This window comes from Emydura macquarii, unplaced genomic scaffold (assembly GCF_026122565.2).
Source record: "Emydura macquarii macquarii isolate MOO-44397 ecotype Brisbane River unplaced genomic scaffold, CSIRO-AGI_Emac_v2 contig_3044, whole genome shotgun sequence".
Taxonomy (NCBI): domain Eukaryota; kingdom Metazoa; phylum Chordata; order Testudines; family Chelidae; genus Emydura; species Emydura macquarii.
In genome coordinates, this window is record NW_027133181.1 from 2,199,405 (window position 1) to 2,221,554 (window position 22,150).

At 38.3% G+C, this 22,150-nt stretch overlaps 1 protein-coding gene across 1 annotated transcript in view; it reads left to right on the forward strand.

Moving 5' to 3' along the window:
• FAT4 (FAT atypical cadherin 4) overlaps positions 1-22,150 on the forward strand; it is a 211,982-nt gene that overhangs the window by 101,824 nt on the left and 88,008 nt on the right. Inside the window, exons 2-3 of the mRNA XM_067530230.1 lie at positions 16,880-17,011; positions 20,592-20,853. Coding sequence (XP_067386331.1) covers positions 16,880-17,011; positions 20,592-20,853 — 394 coding nt within the window. The remainder of the gene's footprint in view (positions 1-16,879; positions 17,012-20,591; positions 20,854-22,150) is intronic.

Below are 22,150 nucleotides of genomic sequence, written 5' to 3' on the forward strand. Positions count from 1 at the left end.
AGTTTTTGTCTTAAAAGTAATTTCAGTTCTTTAGCTTTTATAGAAGCACAGTATAGTGAATTATCATCTAATTAGTTCTATATGCTATTGTTCAGTGGCTAGCACACCCAACATGAAGAACTTCTTGGTTCAATTAAAAATAACCAGGATTGGCACTTGTAAGACACTCTGAAATCAGTTGGAAATAATAATACTGACTTTCTGGGGACTTGTAACCTACCGCAACAGAAACAATAAACAATCCTGTTAGGAACATGAACTTCAGTATCACTCATGCAAAAATGAAAAAGCAAAAGAAAGGATAATTTTGAAAGAATTTGATTGTACTTTCATGTATATCATGTAAACATGAAATTGTATATTTTTTTTTAGCCTGGTTGTTCCCTGTGATATTTAAATTTCAAATAATAATTTTCACACTGTTTTGCAATCACATTTCAGTATTCATTATGATTTTCAGCAGTGTTGAGGAATCACAGTCCCATTGATTTGTGGGCTCTTGGAACCATTAAAAGTCTTCCTATAAGTTTTTATAAATATCTACGTTGTGATGATGAACTTCCAAAGGATCAAAAATTTGTCATGGTCTGTATAACTATTGACAAGTTTGAATGCTATAATCCAGTGAAATCTCTTTGATTTGTAGATCAGGCTGGACATTTAGTAAGAAAAGCCTTTCTAGTTTCGGTTGGGTTAGAACTACCGTGAGAACAGTCCTTTTGTGGTATTTCTGCTTCCTGCCCACACTGAACGGAAGATCTGCAAAAATGCCAGTATTTTTGTTAAATATACCAAGATTATCAAACCTCAAAGTTGTTTTAGGTTTGGTTAAAGGCATGAGGAAATTTTGCTTTGGTAGTTATTTTGTCCCCACTAGTTTGCCTATCCTTCCTAATGACTGTGCTGAGTTTAGGGTAGTCAGATGCTGATGATATTTTTGATACAGTAACCAGGACTCAGTTTAGACTGTTTTCCACTGATACCATATTCTTCCAATTCCATATGCACACCCTTTATTACACAGCACAAAGTGGAGAAGATGGGAGTAAATTATACCAATGGGAGTGGTGAAGTGTTCCGTGGAAGGGGCATGTGACTAGCTATAATGTCTGGTACCACCAGGCATTGACTTTTAGCCTGTCCGCACCAACGGTGCTCAAGTGGAGCACCAAAACAAACAAACAAACTAAACAAAACTGTAGGAGCAGTTACAGACCAGCTACTCTACACAGTATGTTCCCCTCTAAGTGATGGGATTTACACCAGGAATTGGCAAATACATTAATGCTGCTCTGAGATGTATTACTTCTCTTTGTGTGTTCTGTGACCCCTCCCGAGTTATATCTGTGGATATATATAACTGTATATATATATAACTCCCGAGTTATATCTGTGGATTGATTGAGCTGGAGTAGACAGCAGTTAAACAAGGGAGCCAGCCTTGGTACTAATGCTTGGCAGGGATGTCTGATGAGGAACAGCCACAACCTGTGCCCGGTCTTGGATCTGCAGAGTATGCCTTACAAATATTCCTTCATCCTTGACCTATGTGTATTCAGCAGACCATGGTCCCTGCTCTTATGCACTGCTGCAGATTCTTTGTAACAAGAGGAGCGAAGCAGCAGATCTTTGGGAATCCCTACCTAGTGGGCCTTTAAACATAAGCTCAAACTCTAATCAAATCCAACAATTCATATTCCCTTATTAAAAAAATGTGACCGGGAGATTTTTACATGTAGTCATATTCCCCTTCCTCTTCTCCTCCTTGCTGTCTCCCTCTGTTATCCTCTTCTTTACCTAGACTGTGGAGTCATTTGGGCAGCAAATCTTTTCTGTGTTGTTGTGTGAGGTGTGATACACATTTATAGGCCTATATAATAAATTATATGTTTACAGATACTTATGCAGAGGGGAAACATACTTTATAGCCCTTGGTATTTTGCTTTCCAGTAAAGTTTTATCATGAGACATTTTATGATGGAAATTCAAGAAATGTTAATGGGAAACAAACATTTTACCATCTTTGAGGCTCAAAAAACCAAAAGGGCTATTCCTTATTCCAAAAATACATTTCTAGACACCATAGACTGTCTGATTAGTAATTATAAAATCACCTTTTGAGTCTCCCCAGCTTGCCACAAATACATGTCAATCCAAGCTATTGAGCTTCATTGAATTAAGTGAGTTCTTCAAAGCTTTCAACCATCATTCAGGGCTTTAAAAGAGTCGAAGCCAGAAAATATCGAGTTGCTTCAGATGGATTGCTCTATTTCCGGGAGGTCAAAAAGGGAGAAAAAAACAGATGATAAGGGGTTAGAAAGAAAAGGAAAGGGATGGATACTGCTTTTCCAGATGCATTTTAAATATTGTTGGAAGGACAAAATGGTTCAGTTTCCAGGGACTGTTATACAACCTCAATTGTTTAGATTTCCCAAATGTACAACCACTGAAAGCTAAGGTTTCTTATGGTCTACAAGGCCCTTGAGGTGTGTGTAGGAAGTCCTACAGGTGTATATGGACATATGGAAGGCCAAGAAATAGGAGTTGATTCCAGAGGCCTTTTGTACATGAGATGTCTTTTTAACTGTGATCATGGAGGTGTTATTCCACTTTTGGGGGAGTAGCAGGGCCTTCATGCCTGGATCTGAGCAGGAGCTATCATCTTCTGCCTTCTATCGCTTAGGGGACTATGGATCTGTTATTGAGACCTGTATGTGATGCCCTAGTTTTCAGAGTCATGTTTCTGTTTCAGAAGAGCCAAACAGAACACTTGTTTACTTATACACAGAGATATCATTTCAGTGCTACAGTAAATGCTGAAATAACTTAAAAAAGAAGATCTCCTTCTTGCCTTGTTATGCACAATACAGTAAGATCTGGCTGCCAGGTGTTGGATAAATTCAATATCTGTATGTTGTCAGTATTCCTTGATTTTGCTTGGAAAACAAAGGGTTAACAACATAATTTGTTGCTGTATGTGAGGGAACTTTATATATATATATATATATATATATTGTCTTTAGCGGCATTTTGAATAATTTTTTGAAAGATTTCAAAAGCAACTCATTGTAGGATCTGATGCTGAGCTACTTCAGAATGGTGCAATTTGCAGTTACAAAATATAGTAATCAGAGTTCCCACTAAAACTTTCAGGGTGAGAATAACCACACCCTCTCTTCCTTAAAACACAGATACAAAAATACATGGAGGGCCCAATTCTGCAGATATTCTTGCATGTTGTCCTACTGGTCCTATGAGTGAAAGCCATGAAGAAATTTCTTGACTCTAAAAAGAAAAGAGTCCCGCTGAAACATTTTCTAAATTTGAATTTAGAAAGCCACACATTTTACATAAAACAAAACAAAACGTAGAGCTCCATACTTTATTCTTTGTTTCACTAATATATTCAGGTTCTTATAGTGCTCCTTTCAGCATCCATCCACAGCCTGGGGTGTTGACATGTTCCTTCCTGTGGTAAGTTTGCCTGTCCCTTGACACAGCGGTTGCCTCTCAGAAGGGGCTATGCAGAATTGGAGAAACAAAGCAGGAGCAGTTGGGCTTGTGACTGGGGAGTCTGCTGATTTGTCCGTATTCTCCTCCTGTCCTCTGTAAAACTGCTGGGGGAAAGAACAGCCTGAGGCTGCATAAACTCCCACTGATTTGTGCTTTGGAACTGTGGAACTGCCCTTTGTAATGTAAGTCTTACAGCGCCACTCTGGAGCCACACTGCAAGTATACTAAAAAGGGGTCACAGTCAGCCCTCCACATAATTGACCCTGGCCTCTCAGAGATGCAGGGTTCTGTGGGCTGAACATCTCATTTTGCAGAGGATGGGAGCATATCCCATCTCCATTTCCTAGCAGAATAATTCCTAGCAGATTCTGGTTTCCTTTCTCCTCTCCAGGTTACATCTGCTTACTGGTGACTGAGGGGTCCCTTTAGGAGCTGTTTTTTATTCATAATAGTTTTTCTTGTATATTTTCAAAGGAGCAAATTACGAGCTAAGATGTTTGTACAGTATAAAACTAGGTCAATGTTCTGTGCAGGATTTTTCTTTCATACCTTAATTTTTCCATTTCTTCTGCTTATTCTCTGCTGCCACTTCTGTCCCTCTTTCTACATGTGATCCCTTTATCTCATCTGGTCACTTCTATTGTATTGGGCTCTGGCTCTTCCTCTCCTCCCCACACCCTAAACTATACTCCGATCTCGGTTACACCCATGTAAATTCAGAGCAACTCCACTGACTTTAATCTGCACCTAGCTCATTATTTTCAATTTCCTCCCAGCTGTAAGAAGGTGTCTTTTAAATCACCACAGCAGTAATTTTGCTGCAACCCTCTGTGTGACTCCTACTAGAGTAGCTTCACTCTGTCATTTGGGCAGTCTTCACTGCTGGAGTTAACTTGTCCTATTGTCCCAATGGCAGTGTGTTATGTAATTAGTGTGAAATCACACTTGGGAATTTAATTGTAGGATTTATTTAAATTTACAAGTGTGACATTTCCATCCTTGAAGTGCAATGTTTTTTTGTGTATGCATGTGTTTTTGTCTCTGGCATGGATTGTAATGTGCTTACCTTCACAATCCACATATTATTAAATAGCAATACATCTCATTTAATTAAATACAAAGTTATAAACTAGATGGCTCCCAAATGTATAATGTTCCAGGATTTTACCCCCAAAAATATACTACAAGAAAGTGTTTGTCAGGCATTTGTATCAGTTTGGCAACTGACTAGGACCCTTTTTGTGACCAGAAGTAATGTTCGCTACAGGAGAATTCATATGTGTTCATAAAGAAATCACATGTATCTCGGGGAGGATCTGTGTCCTACCAGATCGAATTAGTATGATGCTTTCAGAGTTCCACAATGGAGGTGAAACTGCCATTGGCTAAAAGCCAGTGTATGTGCAATGGAAAGGAGGGTGCAAAGAGGGTCTCTCTCAAAGTGCCAAGCAGAATTACAGTGACTGTGTTGAGTGGAGTGCAGGGACTGCTCTCTCTCCCTCCCTTTCCGGGGGCACTAAGTGCTCCAGAGGGGAATGGAAGGAGCTGGGTCATATATCTGTTCTCCTGTACACCTGCTAGTTTGACATCTAGTGAACCAATCCCTATGCATATCTAGTGGCTGAAGAGGCACTCGTTGAAGTGGAATGCCCCTTTGTACTTCCTCAGGGCAGTACAGCTCCTGGTTATCCTTACTCCAGGCTGTGCAATACAGACACAGGCTGATCCTAAATGATTGACAGAAGTACTTTCTGAGCCAGAACCTGCACTACAGACTATACTAATACATCACGTCAATAGCAGTTCTCATACATATGCAGAAAAATAAATCACAATTCGTTCCAAGCTTCCTCCTTACTTAGGAGGGCAAGCAAGCTTTGCCAGGCCAATACCTAGCACTGCTTACTCTCCCCTCCACGCTGGTTTAGTTGTGCTGGCTGACATGCTGTGGAGTGGGAAAGAACCAAGTCTCTGTCCAGTCAATGCTTCTATCCACCTACTCCGTTCCCACCTGTGTGGAAGAAGCATAGTAGCTTTCTATAGTAGCTGCTCTGCTTTGTGCATGGAGCGGGATTGAAGAAGTGCCATAAACTCCCTTGATTCCCTACATGCACTCACGAGGCATGTTCCAACAGAGTCTCCAGTGATTTGTTTAACACCGCATATATTTTTGCAAATTGTGGGAGTCCAAAATTGAGGTTGGCTGGGTGGTGGAGGTCATGTGGGGTGAGTGACTGATAAAGGTCATAAAACTGGGAACTGGCTACATCCCTTAACTGATCATTTCTAGACTTCTCAACTGTTTTAAGATGAAAAATTTATTTAAGGGGTGCTAGCTCAACTCTAACACACTTTCAGACAACTATATTTTAAACAAAGTGGGGTTTTTTCTTTAGGAATTTAAACTAAATTGCATATGCTTTTTCTTTTAACAGTACTGAGGAAATATTCTGCCTTTCATTATGTTTCTGCTTTTGTTGGGGAGGCAAATAAGCCCATTTGTGACATTCATTTAACTTTCTTATTTCCTTGTACTGTTCATTTTACTTTGATCTTTATCTTTCATTTGCTGGTAAGTGGGATTATTTCTGCTCCTCACGTATATACAATTGTGCTTGTTTTGGAGTGTCTTGAAATCCATGTGCCATAGCTTTCTTAAATTTCTGTGTTTGTCTTTACATTCTTTAACTCAATCTTTAATTCCTCAGTTATATATGAGAATGCCCCTTTCTAAAAAGAGCAGTAAATTATGTAGCACTGAACTAATTATTCAAACGGTATTGATTTCAGGAAGAGCTGAAAAGGCAGCATGACTTTTTTTTTTTTTTTTTCTTTTCTTTTCTTTTCTTTTCTTTTTTTTTTTGCATCTTAAAAATATTTATTCAGTTCTAACTTTTCAAAGACCAGGGTAAGCTCACAAAGCTCAGCTCTTTATTATGTCGCCACACACTCAGGGAGCTTTTGAAAGCATTTCAGCATCAAGAATGGAGCTAACCTTGTCTTGTCCTCACTGCTGCCTGTTCTTGCAGGGCTTGGCTGGTTTCCAGCTTTGCCTGTTGTTCATACATATTTCTTTCCCGGTAAGGAACACACTGAAGTCCCAGGAACACATGCTGCTGAATGGTAGGAGACACTTTGTGGTTTAAGATTAATAGAAGTAATCGCCTTTGTTTGAGAATAAAGTCAGCCATGACTGCATACATGTAACATGCATGAGTAATAGATAATTTGTAGTTGAAACTTAGCCTTAATTATTTGCTTTCACTTGTCCTTTCTAAAAAGCTGAAATGGGGCTTAGATATGTGTTTGATCCCTCCTCCATTGTGCCCCAGAGTACTTAACACAACATCACAATAAATCTTTTCATGAACTGAATTGACAGAGTATCTAAACACATAAATGAGTTGGTTTAAATCAGGAAAGTGAGCTTGGGCAGCACAGAGTGCATCTTTGTTTGGAATTTCAGATGGGAAGTATACACTGGAACTGACCAGTTTGGATGAATCCCTGGATCTTATGTTTATTTCATTAACCAATGTATCAGAAGACATTGTTGTATGCTTCCAAGATTATTTATGGTTTGCAGTCTAGGATTAAGTGATTCGAATAATAGCATTTAAAGTTAATTTGTGTATATACTGTTATGTTTATTCATCTGTTTCTATGCATTTCTCTGGGGAAAAAATTTATCAGCCACATATTCACTAATATCTCGGTTTCCCACGTCATTGATTGTAATGAATGCTTAGTCCAAGAACTGATGGATTCATAACAATGTGAGCAAATAAATGATATAACAAGTTTTTACTAAAAATAACATTTGCAAACCTCTCAGAGCATATATTTTTTCATACACTGGTATCATCCGGACAATCTCTTCACTTTGCAGAAAGTTTGGTGTGTCCACAGCAGGTAACACATTACCACACAACGCCTTATAGTCTGCATAAACAAGAGTATGCTGAATTCAAAAGACCTTGCATACCTACTTGGAATCAAGATTAAATTACCAACCTTTTTGGCATTTTTATGTAAAATGTTCTTTATTATGGCCTTCTCATAGCTGAAGTATGAGTCACTTGCAAACCATAATAGATTTTGGCTATGCTACATGATGAAGTGTTCTGGATGCAGTGAAACATTTAATCCAGACTCCAGGCAGAGTAATTCCCAGTGGCCACCTAAAAAAAGAAGAGAAAAGAAACAAATTATAGCACCTTCTCTTCACAGTATTAAGATTATTATTGGTTAGAAACAGAGATTATTTAAAAGCACAAGAAAAAGTGACTGCTTTTCTTTTTAACTGTTGAATGGCAATGAAAGTGTCTTAATTCTAATTTTTTATGACTTCTTGTGACCCATCAGTTAAACCTTTGTGTTTGGAGAAGCAATGTGATCTGTGAATGTTTTTAGAAAATATTGTTTCTTCCTACAACTGTACAATGTCAAATTGCCTTCCTAAAATGGTATTTTACTGTATAAAATAAGAAAGAAAAACAATTCTGTGGTGTTAAGGGAAAACCCCAGCAAAAACAGTAAAATTAGGGCTTTGGAATAAAATCTGCACCAGAAGTTATTTTTTTACCTTTTGAATCACATGAAGTGTGATGTTGTGCCACTTATTTCATGGGGTAAGTGCCCTCTATTGACAAAATATTGAACCATATAATTTCTAAAGCTTTCAGGAGTGAAGATCAAAGGTAGTGTGTGCTCTTTCAATAGGAGGAAAAATATGTCATAAACTGGACACTTGCCAGATGCGTATCTTTCATTCTATGATTAATTGCAATAGTAAATGAGTTATAATTGCTAATGTCCTGAAAGATCTGAACACACTTATCAAGGATAACATTTTCAAAGGTACTTGATCAACTTAGGAACCTAAATCCCATGTTCAAAACTTAGGCACTCAGAAGCCGAAGTACCATTGACCATGAGAATAAGGCACTTGGGCTGGATATACAAGTAAGTGCGTGGGCTATGGAATATTCTGATGTGGGTCATCCGTGATTTCTCCTATTGAAGTTGTTCCACTTTAATTAAATAATTGAATAATTAAAAATTATTTGGGCCAGAAAAGGGTTAGAATTACTTTACTATAGCCCAGTAGTTAGGACTCTCACCTGAAAAGTGGCCGATCCATGTTCAGATGCCTTCTCTTAATGAAGCAGAATGGGGATTTAAAGTGGGGATCTTCCACATCCCAGGTGAGTTTCCTAACCACTGGACTAAAGGTTATAATAGAGGTTATCCTACTTCTCTTTCTCCACCTGGACTGTTTTATGGAATTAGAAGGACTCTGAGCCCCTGAGGATCAGGTGGGTCCCACACGGAACTTAGGTGGAGAAGCATCTATCTTCTCCTGGTTCATGGTTCACTTGGGAGATTGGTGCTCAGGTACTTATGGAGAGGCAACCGTGCACATGCCCAGAGGCAAGAACGTAAGCACCTGGGGAATATTTATTGCAAAAACATAGCCATGGAGTGAGGTTAAGTGGCAGCTGAGTGGGAGTTTTGTATGATTGCAGTGGAGCCTAAAAATGGGACTTAGGCACCTAAGAACCTTAGTCTATCCTACCATGAGGGCCAGATTTTTAAAGCTCTTAAGGATGCAGATAGGTGCCTAGTTAATTTTTCAAAAGTGCTAGGCCCCTATCTCACAGTGATTATGGGAATCAGGTGTCTAGTCACTTTTAAAAATTCCACTAGGTGCCAGGCTCTAGGTACCTCTAAAAATCTGGCCCTAACTGCCTCAGCCATTTTTGAAAATGGGTCTGAGGCTTCTGTTACATTTGGTTGCTCTTGAAAATTTTATACCAAGTGTGGAAACTCAGAAATAAAATAAAAATAAAACTAGTGCTCTTTCACTGAGCCATTACAGAGCTTTACTCCTCATCTGGTAGTGTCATTTTAGAGTTTCTCCATGTTTCCTCCACAACATAACAGCAGCCTGTGTATTAACCTTTCACCACTGCTTACAAGTGGGATTCTCAACAACAGTCATTTTATGTCTAAAAAAGCCTGTTGGCCCACAGCAGAATAATCGTATGTGATTCTTCATGCTCTGCCTAGGACTTTGTATTGTGTAGAAAACTGAATATTCAGATGTGTTAATCAACTCATATCAGTCCTTGTTAAAATATAAACTGTTGTTCCCAGGTATTTTATGATAAACAGGTGGGCTTCCCACCCTGTTCTGAAATTTGTAAACATACACACCCTATTGTTCAATTTTCTACCTTCCTAGGCTCTGGCATCATTGATAATTAAAACAATAATCAAACATAAGGCTATATTTTTTTTCTCTCCAAACTTGGCTGTTCCTAGGATTTTCCATACTGGATCTATGCCTCAGGTCCTAGTTCCCTCTGCAACTCAGACATGCTCTAACCCCTGTTAATACCTGGGTGGAGTTAATAAGATACACCTGCTACTTCTCTCTAGCATCTGGATGCTATGTCAATATCATATCCGTGACATCACAGTTTAGCGGAAATACATAATCCTTGGTTCTGCAGATACCTAACGTGCATAACGTCACTCATGTGAGTCGTTCCTGAGGTTACTCATTAATAAAGCTCCACATGTGCATGTGTATGTGCAGTATTGGGCAGCCATAGTTTGTCACAAGTACAAAAATGCCAAAGAGATGAAGATAGGAAGGAAATAAATATTCCTGGCCAAATTCTGCTCTCAGTCAAATTAGTGTAATGGAACAAAAATTAGCCTTCTGTTTTCTGATTTAATATTTCTCTGGAGATTTGAAGACTGGAACTATCCTTCTTGCCATGCTGAAAACTATTCAGATTATGAAACAGAACTGTCTCCTTTAGAGAAAGGAGAAAAGACTCCTTGAGTTTTCTGTCATACATTATAAAGATCCAGGCATAAACAAGAGCCCTCTGCTAACAATTACAGCCGTGTGTGATACACTGTCTTTAGATTAGATGGTATCTCATGAGACTTCCAGAGAATATTGCTACAGCAAATGGAAAAAAGAAAGCATGACGCAACAATATATAAATTAAAAGAGAAGAAAATTAGTTGCCTTTCCACAAATTAGCTTTCCACTTTGTTTGATCTTTAATAGAAAAAGAAATATTGGACACATAACAAAGCATCTGGAGGTTCCTTTCTTCTTAGATCATATTCTCTCTGTAGGATTCTTATCAAGCACACAAGTGGACATGGTGGTTGGTAGCAAGGGTTATTGCATATGTTTTGTGCTGCCAGGCAAACTATAGCTACTGCCACATGAGCTAGCTCAGCATTTTTGTGGCATCTTTGTTTGCTAGTTTTCATTTGACATTTGGGAAGTTTGGTGGGAGAAAAAATGTATCATTTCTCACTTTGAACCTTTTAGATCTCCTCCCTCACTTCTAAATAAAGCTTAATAAATAATAAGCTATGGAGACCAAACACACAGGACCATATTCCATCCAAATCCAGTCTATGTAAGGGTAGAATCTGGCACTTTTTCTCCTAATGCAATTGGATGAAAGCATCTCTGCTTTACTTTACATACATTTGTAGCTCATAAACCTGGTAGGGTTAGGTCACTAAAATGATTTCTTACTGCAGAACAGGAATTACTCACGTTACGTTGAGCATGGAATTTGCCTAGCCCATTCAGCAGTAATTGTCTAGGGTTTTGTTTGCTTCTGGAGGTGGGGATTCTTTTGGACTAAAAATTTAAAACTTGTCTTTCCAGCAGCCATTTAATTATTCAGTAGATTATATCATGGAGCTATGAGGACAGGTTCATTGAGTGTAGATAACGTATATAAATTGGACCCTCGTCTTTTTCAGTTAATATTATCTATCAGTCCATTGTAGTTGACTCTTTCCCTGCTCTTTATGAATAACTTAAAAAAAACTGCATGAAGAATAAAGCTATTCAGGGATTGATCCTGCAGAACCTCTTTATGTGGGACTGCTTTTAAAGTAAGTTGGAGTTCCTCTTGTGAAAGGCTGGTGGAATCAGTGCCAGAGGGACAAAATCAAATGCTTTAGTCTCTGGGTATGTCTATACTGATGGCGGCAAAGTTGCTGCCGCCAGATCAATCTTTCTGGATCGATTGAGCGGTCAGTGTAGACCTGCTCAATTGATCAGGAAGTCGACTGAGTAAATCCACCCTCTCAAGTAGCTTAGCGCTACGTCGACAGGAACACTGTTCCCATCTGTGCAGTGCAGTGAAGACAGCGCGCAGAAGGGAAGCAGAGCAGTCAACGTGAGTTACGCAAGCTACTCCCGTCGACTGCTGCCGAATCTCCAGGTAAGTGTAGACCAGGTCTCTGATTCAATGCTGAGAACCGTGTGAGCACCAAGGATCATTCACCCAGTTCATATTCTTCTGCCCTTTGCATGAGTGTGTAGGGGACTCTCTCTATGCACCTTCATAGGAAAAATTGCTCCATGGGGAGTAGGAAAGTTGTGGTGATTATATAGGAATATGGCAAAGAATATGGTCTAGTGTTGAATGTACACAAAACAAAAACTATGGTGGTATGCCAGGATTCTGGGAAAACATGCAAGATTCCAGTGAATGACACAGCCATACAGCAAGTGAAACATCATTGCTCCTTAACAGAAGCATCTTTACAGAAGCTTGGTCCTGCCATAAGTGCAGGGGACTAGATTAGATGACCTCTTGAGGTCCTTTCCAGTCCTATGATTCTATGATTCTATGGAAGATCAGATACTGAAGTCAGTACCACAATAGCAAGAGCTAGAGAAACATTATGTATCTTCTGAGAAAATTGCTGAAAATGCTAATCAAAGATCTTACAGAAAGAAAAACTCAATTTGCAGGGCAAATTTTAAGGCATTCAGTGGGCATTGTATGTTTCTGAAAAAGTTGAGGGCAAAAGCACAAGGCAGAAAAAGAAGATCTTGGATGGATGATGTGGTATCCTGTGTGGATCAAAAGAACTAGTAATCGACAAAGATGTTAGAGGATTGTACAGAATGGGCTACTGTGATTGCAAGAAGGGATGAGCCATAGCACATCTGCATTCCACTCCACTATGATCCATGGAATTGCCTTGGCACCCCAGAGGAAGCTAAAGCTTGCTGTAGCTGTCACACTTGCAACTGGGAGCTTGGGGAGGAATGTGCTTTCCTGAGAAACAATCCCTCCTGAGCATTCTCTGGGGTGGATCGGCTCAGCAACACCCGGAATACATTTTTACTGGAAAGGGGGCATTTCATGCTTTGTTCTGAGTAAAGGCCTGATCCTGAACCACTGAATTCAATGGGAGCTTTGCCTCCAACTTCAATGAGCGCAGATTCAAGCCCTAACTGCTTACTTATATAAAGAGTATCTGATTGATTGCTTTGTGAAGAAAGCTCTTAGTTTGATTATTTATATGTAAATTAGACCTGAAGTTGTTTGACTGGAGAAAAGAACTCGTACTCTTATATTTGTACTTAAAAACACAAAACAAAACAAAACAAAAACAATCAAGGAAAGTAAATTTGAACTGAATGCTGTCTTACCTCATGCTTGAAAACTTATTGTTACTCATTCCCTTAAGGCATAATTTAATGTGGATTTGTTTACAGAAAAACATGCGAGATTAATTTGAGCAGTAAATAATAATCCTAACTAGTTCAAGTTAATTAATATTTCCCCTGCTTTGAAAGTATGCAAGGCCATTGGCTGTCAGAGCAATCAGATTGGCACAGAGATTTTGAGGATAGATGAACATTCTGCCATAGGGGCAGGTTTCTTGTATTAGTGTAATGTTACCAAGCCTTGAGTCTCAGGAAATTTGTTAATTACTAGTGTAGGGGATGAAGTTTATGGTGTTATTTGAATTCAGTAGTTTTGCTAACAGACTTTTTGCCGTTGTTGGTTTCTTTTCTAATAAATATGTTTTCTTAATCATGAATCCCCTTCAAACTGGGACACTACCAAAAAGTGGGTGGGCACAACTGCCCAATGAGCTTTGGGGCTCTCATGCCTCAACTTGTGAAAGTATTTCATTTATTAAATTCATTTTCTACCTGTTGTTACTTTCCCAATACCTCCAAACAGAAGACTAAACATTAGCTCTTAGTGACCAATAAAGACAGAAATACATTTTGAATGTATTTTTTATTAAATGGGCCCTCGGGTGTGTAACAAAGCAACTGACAGTTTGTGTTGTGTGGCGAGCGTGTGAGAAGTAATAGTCTCTGTCCTTCTCTTGAATCTACCTTGCTTCAGTGACATCAGTTTTAATGGGCATATACCAAATTCTTTTTCTTTCAGTTTGCAGTGCTGTATGTCGGCTAGTGCTTGTTAGTTATCTTTCATTTCTACTACAACTGTCTACAGGGCTGGTTAATTAGAAATCCCCATACATAAATCTCAAAGATAGACCCAGTATATCACTCCCAGTAGACCACAGATAAAATGTCAAAAAATTGCTATTACAAACACTCCTAAAACATTGCATTCTGTTTTTAATTGGCCTTTTTTGTTTCGTTGTGAGCTAACTCTGTTCCTGCGTTTTAAATGGGGTGTTAGTATGAAATATGACTGTTCTATTTCTTGATGCACTGAATTTTCAGGATAAGATCCAGAATGACTTATTAATCTTTTGTTCCTTCTTTTTAATCATCCTGAATGCCAGTGAACTGTCTGTCCTTGTAATGAATTAACTTTGTACCCCACAGTTCAAGCTATATGTGTTCCCTCCCACTGACTATTATCTGTTGTGTAGATTGTAACTATATTGGGATCAGGGACCTCCGCAATGCAGTCATTAGCCAGAAGAAACCCAATAGCTGATTAACATTTTTTATATAATTTTTACAAAGGACAGTCACTTATTATGAAAATGTGTTCTGGAGTTGAAATGTCACCTGCAGCTGAAACATTAGGTGTGCATGATATATATGGCATTAATAAATAAATTGCAAAGCTGCACAGCTGCCAGACCTTGAAGCCAGAGCTGGTGAAATGTAATAGTTTCTGTAGAACAACAACATGCTTCACCTGTGCCAGTTTAAGGGCCAAGACTTGACTGGCAGGTATAAAATATAGCAATCTTTCATCTTCCATTTCTTACTAACTCCCTTCTCATTCTGTGAGTAATTGCCACAATACTGCCTCAGTCTCTTTGAAAATGAACCTCTCAGACTATTTCATTCTTTGAAAATTAATCTCTCTGGCTGTTTAATTAGAGTCATTGTTTGTGACACTATCGTTAATGTTGGGTCAGCACGTTAAAGATTTATTACAAACTCTTATTGTCAGAGGTTTGAATTTGGCAACAAAAGCTTCCTCGTTGAGATGTGGCATATGAGATCTCATCCTGGGAGATATTTTTGTACCATTGATAATAAATATACAAAGAAATTAAATATGATCTATATTAATTAATTATGGTCTTCTATAAAAGGCACTCAAAGCTGACAGGTCCAACATTTGACTGACACTTTAAACAAGTGTCTCGCTACAATGTTCATGCAATGCTTATTATTTATAATAAAAAATGCCTCAATTTTCTGCTATAATTACATTCAAAAGTGCCAGAAGCCTAACACTCATGAATACCCCTACAATAACAAACCACTGTGTGCCCAGATACTGAAAGCAAACAAATACTGGTTAATAAAATGATTTTTGATCTTCAGACTTTCCAAGAATTATTATAAACAAGTTTGCTAACACGATTTTCAAAATTCTAAAACATACATAAACAAATGTTTAAAAACAAAGGTAGTTTGCTTACACAGGGCCTAATCCAATGAGGAACTGGGTATTCTTACTTCACTGTAACTAGTGGGAACTGATTGCTCTCAGCACCTTGTAGAACAAGGTCCCTGGATAGTTTTCTGAGTTTTTTCCAAAACCTAACGTTACTGTTTTCAAAACTGAACGTTGCCAGTGATATGTATGAAAGCATGAAGGTATTTATGGGAAGAATGGACAAGCAGGCAGTTGGAACTGATGTAGGTGGGATCTGGGGAATGGTACAATTAGAAACATGATCAGATAAGTACAGATGAGAAGAATTGTGAAGGCCCTTGTTCAGATTTAGTGACCTCAAGGCTACAGATAGAGACAGTGTATTAGGTAGACTGGCACAGACAATTTATTTATTCCTTATGGAACCAAGCTCCAACCACTGAGGTGCTCATTCTCCTGATTGAATAAAAATGATTCTGCCATTGGTTACCATAGTGTTAGGTGTTAGCAAAGTATAAGAAGAAAATCTAGTATTTGACTAGAACTAGTAGAAACTACAGGCAGCGGAGCTCTAATGTCTGCACTGATTATACCCAGACCAGGTTAAGCCATATGTTCTCAATCAAATGTGGGGAAATCCCTTGTGGACAATGGGAAGGGAGGTCCTAAAGTACAATTAATATTCTATCTGTCAATCTGCATATCTGCTTTTTTTTTTAAGTTATCCATTTCTTTGTTTCTCTTTCTGTCTAGCTTACCTATATACCTTTCCATGTTTGTTAAAAGACAATAATGACAGTCCTACCCAGCTACTCAGTTTTCTCCTTCAAGTTCTGGTGACCACTTAACGTTTTGAGCCCTATGGGAAGCATTTACTTTCACGTAGATATAAAACAGCTGTTGTCCTCTCTTTCTTTATCGGAACCTTAGCATGCAATTCCCAGTGAACAGTGAAAAAACAAGCCCTAAAGCTTTGAATTTCAGTCCTGTGAGAACTAAACAATTTTTCTTACATAGAACAATGAGTAAATAACCTTGGCCAATCTTTCAGACACTACCATTAATATTTGTAAAGTATATAAACACAATGTATTAAAAGAGCATTTGTTTAGATGTGAATAGGCAGGGAGTGAGGAATTTGTGTTTGCAATTATAAGAAAATCTTGGGGGGGAAAGGGGTGGGACAGAATGCTTTTGAATATAAAATGCAAGGGAATTTTTCCTTCTGCAGAACTGAGAGTTGCCAATATGTAAACATTTCAGGGGGAATTTTACACCACCTCATCTTTATGTCAGGCAGCATTTAATGGTTGAATGATCTTCTTCCCCAGGTTTTGGCAGCTATCCTCTGGGGCCAACATTGAGGATTACAATGACAGTCGATCAGTGGACCTTGTCCAACATAAACTAGACTAAGACCATTTAAAATCAGTTGCTATCAACAAGTCAAATGAACTTTATTTATGTTAGAGGCTTTTCTATGAACATTTCATAATAACGTGGAATTTTAATATCCTTAGGGGCTTTTTCTGTTGTTGCTGTTGTTATTTGTGAATGTTCTTATACATTTGATTAGGCATAGTTTACATGATTTCTTTCAAAGTTAGGTGATTTGTAACACTCATGTTTAATCAACATCTGACAGATGCAGTACTCATGAAACTCTTCTTTTTCCTGCTTCATAGGTGGAAATAACACTTCAAGATATCAATGACAACCCACCAATATTCCCAACAGACATGCTTGATCTAACTGTAGAAGAGAATATAGGAGATGGATCTAAAATAATGCAGCTGACGGCCATGGATGCTGATGAGGTCTGAGAATGTTTCTTATTTGAACAAGAATATTACATAATAGCCATTTTACGAACATATTGTGACCTGATCCTGTACTCCTTTGATGAGAATTTGGTCTCAGGAGTGCAAGATCAGGTCAGTCCTCCCTCTCCTACCCTAACCCCCAATATATTCAGAAAGCATCATAGTTGGAAAGATGGAAAGATGGAAAGATAGCCAAAGATGGAAAGATAGCCAAAGCTGTTCTCACCTGAAGGCTGTTCACTGGCCTGTGTAAAATGTGTGGATGCTCTCAACCTATCTTTTAATGAGCAGTTGTACAGATAACAAAAACCACAACCATAGTTTGGTACTAAAAGCATCCTTTTTGTCACTCTCAGCAAAGATTTTACATGCTGAATTGACACAGAGACTGGACTCTCATATCTGTCCTAAAAGTGCTCGCTCTAGCCCTAGGGCAAGGCTCTATGGTGGGGAATTGTTTAAAACAATTTCAGATCCAAAGAGCTTTGAACTATGGAGATGTCCAAAATCCAAAGCCAGATCCAAAGTTTGTAGAATAACCACTGTGTCAGGCAAAGGTGGATGTATTTTAAAGCTGGGGAAGCTTTCACAGTGTTTGCCCATGCTATGACTAGATCTAGCTATTGTCACTATTCCTCGTTACCATGGGCTTTATGTTCACAAAAATAAAAGGGAAAGGAAAGAAATTTGAAAAACCCTACTGCACATAAGTTTTTTTCCTAGCATCTTATTGTTGACAATATGGATTCAGTGCTATAAAGACATTACAACTGAGCAGCCATTAAAATTTAATGGAAGCATTCCAAGCAACAGACATGAAACAGCTGACCTAGTAATGATATTATAGTATTGTTGGAAGTCGGTGTGTATTTGTAATTTCATTGATTTATTCATTTCTTTTGAGCGAGAAGCCATTTAAATGTGAATTGTAATGTTTTATTAATTTTAGTTGACTTTCAATTGACTGAGCAAATGGTTACAATATCAATAGCTGTGTACCAGGCAAGTTGTACTACCAGTACACTATATAATCAAATAATTAAAAAACAAACAATCACCTTGCATTTAAATAAACAATGAGTTAAATCAAGCTGCAGTAGTAAAGATAATCTTAGAACTCTTTTAGTGCTAGCTTAGTGCCGGTTCCTATAACTGTTTTAATGGTAGTTTATCTAGCTCCTTCTATAGCAAAACTACTGGAACACTTCTGACACAAGTAAGGATGTGTGTATGTCCCCTTTCTTTCTCTTTTCTTCCAGTTGGTTGGTTTGTCTTCCTGGTAGCATCTCTTTTGTAAGGACAAAGAGTAGGGTTTTGAGTCCCTGCATCTAATAAAAAAGATGTGAAAGCCAGTGATCCACAAAGTGAGTTGTAGCTGGCAAATAATATGTGAATAAAAGAATCATGACCTCATAATAGTGACATATCTCTTTGTAAGTGTGGAGCCTAATTTTAGTGTTGTTTGTAATAGGATGATCAGAGGCACAAGTTTTTAGAAAACATCAGATGATATTAGGTATCAATACTTATCTTTTTTTTTTGAACACCCTAATATGCTACTAAGGCTGGTTCCAAAACCCTCACTTCATCAGTAAGAGTCTTTCCTTTGACTTACAAGGGCACTAAGTTCCCTAATGAGGAAGAACAATTATACTTAATTTTCATAGTCTAACACCAGTTATTTAAAATGTTTCTGAACAGTGCAAGATGCATTTCTGATGTCTGTAACAATTTGCATTTTAGAATTTCATATATATGTGCTTCTAACTGATAATGAGAGATTTTTTTAACTGGCTTGCGTTCCAGTGAATTCTGCAGTGAATTGTACAATCTTTTCACATGTAATACTCTTGCTGCAATACATTTTTGGATATTGAGACTCTGACTTTTATAACCTGGTCTACTTTTTGCACTGAAGTTTATGTCTGTAGATAGCTGCAGCTCAATATTTTGCCGGTGTCTATAGACATCTACTCACTGGCTGCATCTGCAATTACTTGCAGGAAGGAATAAAACTATGGACATAAAAAAGGAAGCCAGATTAAGGCCCGTATATAAATCATGCTTTAAATGTGTAAGAGAATCCTTCATATATCATATAATGATTTTTGACCAGCAGTTTTCAAACATTCACCCATTATATTAAGGCATTCATTCAGATCAACATAACTGTGATGTCTGAAAAAAATATATAAAGATATTTCATTGGTTCCAGGTAGTAGCCATGGCTTTAACAATTACAACAGCTCTTCGCATTTTGCTAATTCTTTTAGTCACATATAGACAGAAAATGTCCACATATCAGACAAATTGTTTTCGTGGGTTTTAAGTATTTTGATTTTCTTTGCCTTTCACTTAATTTATGAAAAGTTACTAATTTGGCAGACCATATTAAATGCAGTCACTTACATAGTTGGACCCTTAAATGAAAAAATGGGAATAGCTGGTTAAATGGAACAAATAATAAAGAATGTGGTCACCAAATAAATATAAAGTTTTCATTGAATGTTTTTGTTAAACTATACAATTGCAGGAAAATGTATTACGTACACCAGGTACATCTGAATATACACAGAGTGTGTGTAGATTGGAGCGCTATGCACAGTTGTTTGAATCTGGTCAGCTGTATATGTTTTAATTTTTTTTATCAGTGAGTTGATTCTTGGTTTTTGAACAAACACTGTGGATAAAAAGTTTGATAAGAGGCATTCTGTCCAACTGTTCACACAAATATCTTTATTTCTCTTTCTTGTCACCAAATATGAACACTGCATTTAAGGCTACATCTACTCTGCAAGCTAGGGTTATGATTCCCCTGCTCGTGTGGGAGGACAAACCTCCTAGCATGCTAATATGGGAGGACAAACTAATGTCCCTACTGATCAGTACTCTATAACTCAGTGAGGCGTGCTGTGCCAGTTTGGGGATTGGCCGTTCCCCAGTACCTGTGTACATAAACAGACCTCAACATGTATTGAGGACCTCACCATGTTCCTTTTTGGGACAGCTGTAAGGAGCACATCTGAGTATGTTTCCTCCTTGGTTCTCCTGAACTGCAAGCTAAGTAACATTACTATCTAGCCTGATAGATTGTGGTCTTGCCAGTTGGCTGCTACTTCTCCATTACCCCCTCCCCATCAAAAGGCACGGAGTAGAAAGGGCCAGATTGGGACCTGTGTTAGATCGTCCATTTAATTCAACCACACAAACATAAAACAATAAAAAGAAACTTTAATCACTGTTAAGATAGGAAGTGATATAGTAAATAGATTACTCAGTAAAATTGATTTGATCTTAAATCAGATATCAAAGCCTGTAGAAGAACAGTGTTTTCCTGCACTTTATTTTACTGACTAGATTGGATCCTTTTTTTAACAGGAATGAAAAAATATCCAATAATCTTATCTCTAACTGTCCAGGTCAAATAAATATTAGAAGTGTATGTGTATGGGGGTGTTATTTTCCTAAGGAAAGTATTCTGAACAGTGTTTGCAGATAGCAGTTGTTGTAATGACTTGGTCTTAAAGGCTTGCCTGACAAATAACTTGATCTGACCACTTTTACTTTTATTTAGGGAGCTAATGCTCTTGTCACTTACACTATCATCAGTGGTGCTGACGACAGCTTCCATATTGACCCAGAGTCAGGAGATCTGATAGCCACCAAACGTTTGGATAGAGAACGTCGCTCCAAGTATTCCTTGCTGGTTCGTGCTGATGACGGTCTGCAGTCCTCAGATATGAGAATAAACATTACTATTAGTGATGTTAATGATCACATACCCAAATTCTCGAAACCGGTGTATTCTTTTGATGTACCAGAGGATTCTACCCCAGGTAAATAAGGAACAAACCTTGTTATTTTCTAAAATTGATGGTCTGCAGCCTTTATTATCAGTTAACCTATACAGCAGTGATCACTAATATTGTTTCTACTGACACACTACTTTTATTGCTAACTTGTGTGATAAATTGTCATTCAGTTTATTTCATGTATATGATCACTATTTATTCATATAGTTTAAAGCATAGACATTCACGTAGAAATACAATGCAGAAGTTAAGTGCTAAAATTTGTTTCTGTTTCTCTTACAATGGTGCCAGTGTGGTAAACGTTGTGGTAAACATCTGAGGTAAACGTTGTGGTAAACGTCTGAGGTAAAAATTGTGGTAAACATCTGCAAATACTTCCATCACTTCGATTTTCAGGCTGCAAAACTGTAGTTACATGATCCCTTGCAGGTTCAAATTCTATAGGATATGTGCTTCCAAGAAACCCATCTCCCTACACTACCCATTCATCTGTATCCCACTCATTCACACCATAGCCACAGGCCTCCAGGTGGGAGGCATCCCTTACTTACCCTTTCTCTTCTTCAGGCAAGGTGGGACAACCTTGCCTTGTTTGGGGCAGGTGGCATCCTCCTAATTTTTGTGATTCCCCATCTTTTTAATGGTGAGGAGGCTAAAAGGAGCCAAATCCCATTCTCTTTAATTGACAGTGTTAAGGAGTCCTAAACATCCCTCACAGACAACAGGAGAAGGGACATGCCTGTTGCCAGAGGAAAGTGGTGAACTACCGAAAGGGGCAAAACCTATCCCATAAAGCATAATATCTGGTTGCTGGGGATTTCATTACAACCATGTGCTAATGGGTTAGAGTCTCTGTTTAACTGTGAAGGCAGGGAACAGTAGCTTTAACTGGCAGCCCACCCAGAAATGGAAGGCAGCAGTCTTTAGATGTAGGGCAGAGCTCATGTTTTTATGTTTTTGTACAGTGCCTAGCACAATGAGCACTCCAATCCTGGTTGGGGCCCCTGGGTGCTACTACTAAATGAGAATGGACAGAAAAATGTTGGGGGTGGCAGCCACCCAGTTTTTCCAGAAGACTCCATGCAGGGGACATGAAGTGCCAGGAGGAAGCAAGAGTAGGGGTGCTGCAGTTGGGGAGCCAGCTGGACCAGAAGAATGTAGGTTGAGCAAATATGACTTCATAGACTTGAACTGATATTTATAAGGCTAAACCCCTAACTTGCCTCAGTTTCAAGTGAATTGAGATTTCAAGTGAACATTTTGCACAGTTCTATTCATAATGCCATCTTATTCACCTCTGGGCTGGAACTTGCTATACGGA